Source organism: Globicephala melas, chromosome 11 (assembly GCF_963455315.2).
Source record: "Globicephala melas chromosome 11, mGloMel1.2, whole genome shotgun sequence".
Taxonomy (NCBI): Eukaryota; Metazoa; Chordata; class Mammalia; order Artiodactyla; family Delphinidae; genus Globicephala; species Globicephala melas.
Window position 1 is genome coordinate 100,105,819 of NC_083324.2, and position 6,147 is coordinate 100,111,965.

Consider the following 6,147-nt stretch of genomic DNA (forward strand, 5'->3'; position numbering starts at 1 on the left):
GGGTGAAGATACAAAGACATTTCAACTTTGATCCTTGTATAGACTACAACCTCATACAGGTAACCACCTCCCTTCCCCAGAATCTCCCAGCCCACAGTCTAGAAGGTGAGCTATGTGTCGGTTTTTCTGAACCTTGAGTTACAGAGAGAAAAGCTTGAGAAAAACAGAACTAGGCTAATTCAAGATACAGAAGTAGGTACGGAGAACCTTTTTAAGGTCGGGAAGGGTTTTCAGGTATATAAAATCTCAGTGTCCGAAGTACAAAATTCTAGTCAATAAGCTAAAACCCAAACAATGTAGGGCAGCGGTCCCCAACCTTTTTGGCACCAGGGACCGGTTTCATGGAAGACAGGTTTTCCACGGACGGGGTAGCGGGGGATGGTTCAGGCAGAAACACGAGCGACGGGGAACCACAGGGAGCCATGGGGAGCGGCAGATGAAGCTTCGCTCGCTCACCTCCTGCTGTGCGGCCCGGTTCCTAACAGGCCACGCACCAGCGCACCAGTAACGATCCGCAGCCGGGGAGTTGGGGACCCCTGATCTAGGGAATTCCCTGGTGGTCCAGTGGTTAGGACTCCATGCTCTCACAGCCAAGGGCCTGGGTTCAATCCCTGGTTGGGGACCTAAAATCCCAGAAGCTGCACAGTGCAGCAAAAAAACAAACTCAAACCATCTGAAGACCCTCTAAGTATCCTCAAGAAAAAGGAGAGTTGGGTGGTAAGGTCTCCAGAGCCAGACTACCTGGGCTCAGTTCCTGGTCTCACTACTTACTAGTCATGTGGCCTTAGGTGAGTTTAAGCTTGCTGGAGAAAGGAGCAGTACCCACCTCAAGGCACGCGGTAAGGACAGCACAGTGCTGGTTAACAGACATCAAGGATAGCGAGGCCTAGCACAACCCTAGGGCCCCAAAAGTAAGTCGTTCTTATTGTTCAGACACTGGATAAATGTGCTCCCCACTGTGGATACTGTGCAGCTGCAGACAGACACTAAGAGTGTTATTTTAAGGAATCCTGGCGGGAGCGAGGATCCTCAAGTCAAACGGCCTTGTTCCAACGCTGCCTGCAATGGGACACCTCTAATGTGACCTTAGACAAGCTACTCCCCTGGGCCTCAGTTTCCTCCACTGTAAAAACGGGGGACATAACAGTACTGGCAAATCACAGGTTTGTCGCAGCAATGAGTTCATACAAATTAAACTGTCACACAAAGTGCTCAAGAAGTACTGCCTCTGCCTATGTCCCCAGGACAGATGAGACTTCACATTCAAGGAGGTGGACGGGACTCGCCTAAGGGCAGGTGTATCTCAAGCTGATGAGAAGGCTGGTATTACATTCAAAGTCAGAGCTCTTGCATTTGCTCAAAGATGCTTTTAAAATGTCAGGTCATGTCACCACTCTGAGTGAAAACTGACTACTGTTTCCTACCTTATTCAGAGCAAAAACTTAAACTCTCTCTGAGTCCTATACTATCAGCCCAACCCGTCCACCACCCTGAACCCCTCGTTCCCTCCCACCCTCACTGCTCTCCTCCCACAGCAGGGGCTCTCCCACCAAAGGGCCTGGCACGCTTCCCCCAGACACAGCGCCGCTGCCCCTCGCCCACCTCAGGCCTTTGCTCAAATTACACTTCCTCAGCCAGGCCTCCGGGCCAGTTCCTTTTAACTGCTACCCCACCCTAGCCCACACAGATGCGCTTTCTCTGCTTAACTGCCCTCCACTTAATAGAATTCTTATTCATCTCTCCCTATTGTAACACAAGCCCTAAGAGGGCAGGATCTGAATCTGTTTAGCTCGATGCTCTATCCCCGAGGCCCATAAGATGATCTAAGCTAGAGCAGGTACTCAGTATTTGTTGTGTCAAAGAAACGATCTACATGGAGTAACATATAGAAACGGTATCACTGACTACAGATGGTTTACACTGTCTGCACCCGCACTCGCAGCTCTTGACGGTGAACGCTTTTCACTCACTCACACCCCCAGTGCCCCATACAGTGCACGTGCCTATTTCTTGACGGCAAGACCCTCAAACGATTTAAATTTAACCACCTCCCGCAGAAAAATCTGCTCTTTTAACCCTTTTCCAACGCTTCCTATAATTTACAAGTCTTCCAAGGAGTTTCAATCAAAATTCTTAAGAGTTTACCCACAGGGGGCTTCCCTGGTGGTGCAGTGGTTGAGAGTCCGCCTGCCGATGCAGGGGACACGGGTTCAGGCCCCGGTCCGGGAAGATCCCACATGCCGCGGAGCAGCTGGGCCCGTGAGCCATGGCCACTGAGCCTGCGCGTCCAGAGCCTGTGCTCCGCAATGGGAGAGGCCCGCGTACCGCAAAAAAAAAAAAAAAAAAAAAGAGTTTACCCACAGAGGAAGTAATTTCCTTCAAAAGAAAATCAAGCTCCTAAAGCCTCAGAATGAAGACTGACATCGCGGTTCCCAATGTTACTAAACAGTCATTCCCATGAGTGACCCCAGTTTTCCTTGTAACTTAATGAATGTAATTCAAGAAATAATGACTAGGCTGCTAATGAAACGCTACCAGTGCCTTAGGGCCAGCTAGGCTAACCTTAATAACTAACCCCAGAGTTCCCCTATACTGGGGTTAGGCAGAGAGCAGACCTTCAGCCTCCTCCGTTGATCTCTCAAGGCAAATTTCAAAGAAAATAACGAGTGAAGTCTGACTAGGTAAACCAGGGAAAGTTGAACTCAACGAGTAAGTGAACTCGTAACATATCACATATAACGCACGAGCTTGTGCTAGGTCAGTTAATTGAGGTTCATTATCAACAACGCTCTTCTAAGCTTTAGGAAAAGGTTTCTTGTAAAGAAACCTGATCATCTTCCTGGATGTGGCTCATATACAAGCTGCATACACATGACTTTATACTTTAACATTTACACCTGGCAGCCTAACGCTACACGTTTAGCAGGTGTGCGTCTACACTCAGCTGGTCTACAACAGGTTGTCCTAAACCAGTACTTACTGAGAGCTGAGTAACAGCCTTCAAATCTCACTTGGAAACAAGGCTGAATTCAAAGTGCAGACAGTATGGAAGTGTTAAGCAGTATTCATTCACGTGTCTGGTTAAATACATTGTACAAGTTTCACCCTTCAAACAACCCAGGGGCATCTGGCACAATGAAAATAGCCATGGAACAACTTTAAAATAGTGACCAGTTACCAACCTCTAGCGTTATTTTAACTTCCTCTTTCACATATTTTTTTCAAAGAATATTCTTAATAACATCTTATTCGGGAAGCATTCAATTCATGCTTTGCAGTTGGGGGCAAGGGGGAGCAAAATGAATGCCACTGCATTTTATAAGGAAAATAATTAAGCCTGTTTCTCTGACTATGTAGATGTAAAAATGAAAATGGATTCAAAAGACCAACTAGTCTTAAAACGAACCTTCCTCTGCCCCCCACCTTTTCCAAGTGGGATATTAAGTTTCAAAGAGTTAGAACTGTCATATCATGAAAACGGACCTTTCTAGGACACTGGAAATAAATAAAAATGATTTCAAATGTTAAAGGCTATTTTTAAAAGGAGCCACACTGTATAGCGAGGGACCAGACATTACAGAAGTCAGGAGCAGGGCTCTAGAACTAGACTGCCTGGGTTTCAATCCTGCATCTGTCACTTGGTGTGACCTTGGGCAAGCTAACTTAACTTCTCCATACTTCCGTTTCCTCATCTGTAAAATGTGGGAAATAACAGTATCCACCTCCGTCGGGTTGTTAGAAGGATTGACTGAGGTGATATTTGTTCAGTACCTGGTCTTGGTAAGTGCAAGTAAGTCAATGCATATAAAAATTTAAATGCTTAACCATCGAAAAAGGCTGAACTAAAGAGACTGACAAATGTAAAAGCCACTAAAAGGCCTTCAGGGAGCTTAAAACTATTTTATACCTTTACCTTTTCTAAATGTTCCACTTGGAATAGACTCCATGTAACTGTGAACTCCTCACTGTGTCCTCAAAAAAAAACTACTAAGACACTACATTCCAGCATTCACTGCGGGCAGCCAACAGGGTACCTGCTTTCTTAGCAAACTGTCATTTTCTATGGCAAAACATTTTCAAATAAGTGAAAGTGGGACACACACAGACCACACATTCCATGCAAAACAAGTGTCGAGGAGGGGGGAGGTGGAATTAAAGACTATCTCAGGGTCATTCATACTGCAGGGGCCAAAATAAATATTATTAAATCTAGTGTTATTTGAATATGTAAATAAACATGGCTGAGCCACTCCTCAAAAGGAATCTGAACTGTCCCTGAAATCAAATAAATGGACATACTATAGAACTTTAAACAGATTACTAGAAAAATCAGCCGCGTTGCCTAAGGTTTGGACCATCTTGTCATGAAGACTGGAACTGGGCCTCACTGTGAACTCGAGGAGAAACAAAAAGAGACAAAGTCTACCCAGAACTTCGGAATCCATCTGCCCTCTTTTAAGTCAAATTGAAGTGAAGATAATAAAGCAGCTTTCAGAGGCCTCTAATGAAAAACTTCGTAAATACCTCTGTCTAGCTGAGTAAAACAAATGACTGAGCAGTCCACAACTGGACGCACAGCAACGAAGCGATGGGCTGGCTGGTGGCAAAGATTTCTCCTCTCTCTCAGTCCAAAGTTGCTGGGAGAATGTATCTACCTCTTTCCTAAGACGTCAGGAAACAAGTCAGATAATGCGGATGCAAAAGAAAAGGTCGCTATAGGAAAACTGTTTTAAAATCCATTCTCTTCTAGGTTCTTGAGTTTTCCTAACAAACACACGAAGAACAAGATACTGCTTTTAGTTAGGCAACGGTCACCCCTGCAGCATGTACAAGTCTGTTTTCGCTCGGCCGCATGGATCCTTATATTAGCTTAATTACAGACATGAAGTGCTTGGGTTTGGAAGTAGCTAACAATTTCTACTTCTTCCACTCGTACTCCCAAAGAAGCACTATAAACTCAGGCCAAAAATGCTAGGCCTCAAAACCGAGGACTTGATCTTACTTTGTCTCAAGTTTGCAAGTTGGCAAATTGCAGTAATAGGCCGGGGGGGGGAGGGGAAGGGGGGATATCGGGTGGATGCTGGAGTAGAGTACAGGGTGGCAGGAGAAAGCACCCCGCCAGCCGCAAACTACAGCTCTTGGGTGGTCAAGGAGCACGGCCCCGGCACCCCTTCTCCTCCCTGCTTTCAGGTCCTAAGACTGACAAGGGCAGCAGAAGCACTGGGGGAACCGCCTGCGGAGGGAAGGTCTCAGGGCTCGCCCGCGCCGCCCTGCTGCTCGGGGGCCCGCACCGAGGCCGCCGGGAGCCCCGCTCGTCCCCGCGGACTGCAGGCGGGCAGGCGCGCCCCCGCTGGAGCCGCGCGCTCGGGACCTGTAGAGGCCGCTCGCGCCCACGCCTCCCGGGGCAACGACGCGGCAGGCCCGGCCGCCCTCCACCCAGCAGCCGCGGCCTCCCGGCGAGCGGAGCGCGCAGGCCGCCCGCCCGCGCCCCACGACGCCTCGCGGGAGGCAAAGTTTGGCCACGGCCCCAGGGCCCGAACTTTCCCGCCCGCCCGCCCGGGCAGCTCTCCGCCCGTTCCCCCTCGGCCGACCCCAGGCGCCGGCCTTCCGCGCTCCTAGACTACTTACTCTGGCTGTTCCCGCAGCGACTGAGCCTCCGCGGCGGCCATCTTGAACTTCCTGACTCCTGGGCGGCGGTGGCGGTGGCTGCCCGGACGGTGGAAGCCACTGGAGGAGGAGGAAGAGGGAGCAGGGCCGTCGCGCATGTGCCGACAGCGTCGGGAACCGTGGAACTCAGAATTGCTCGGAGAATCCGGATATAAAATGCATCCGGGGACAGGGCGCACTAGCGTCATGACGCACTTCCGCGACGGGGCGGGGCTGCGGCGGCGAGGGCTGGGGCTTTAAAGGCACGCGTTGATTGGGTTAGAACCGACGTTACGTTCTAGGACCCCGGTGGAAAAAGGGGGTGTCCGCCTTGCGGGCGCGGTTCCGAGAACTGGTTACATTGTGGGGCCCACAGTTGGGTTAAAATTCTCAAACTGGGGCAAACAAGATGACTTTGCTTTTAAATGCCTTTTACTGTCTAGATAAGTCAATGTGAAGCGGCATTAAAGGAAACTTGTAGAAAGGCAGGAGTACTGGAAA

At 49.2% G+C, this 6,147-nt stretch overlaps 1 protein-coding gene across 9 annotated transcripts in view; it reads right to left on the bottom strand.

The window, feature by feature from the left end:
- Positions 1–5,820, bottom strand: part of PRP4K (pre-mRNA processing factor kinase PRP4K) — a 41,011-nt gene extending 35,191 nt beyond the window's left edge. For 7 of the 9 annotated variants that reach the window (XR_009565781.2, XR_009565779.2, XR_009565780.2 and 4 more), the window contains exon 1: positions 5,629–5,819. Coding sequence is in view for 1 of the 9 variants with exons in the window: in XM_030881516.3 (XP_030737376.1) it covers positions 5,629–5,765 (137 nt within the window). In the remaining 8 variants the exon portion in view is untranslated. Of the gene's footprint in view, positions 1–5,628 lie in introns of all 9 variants that reach the window. The other 2 variants (XR_009565778.1, XR_009565782.1) reach the window with 1 other exon arrangement.
- Positions 5,821–6,147: the final 327 nt, after the last annotated feature.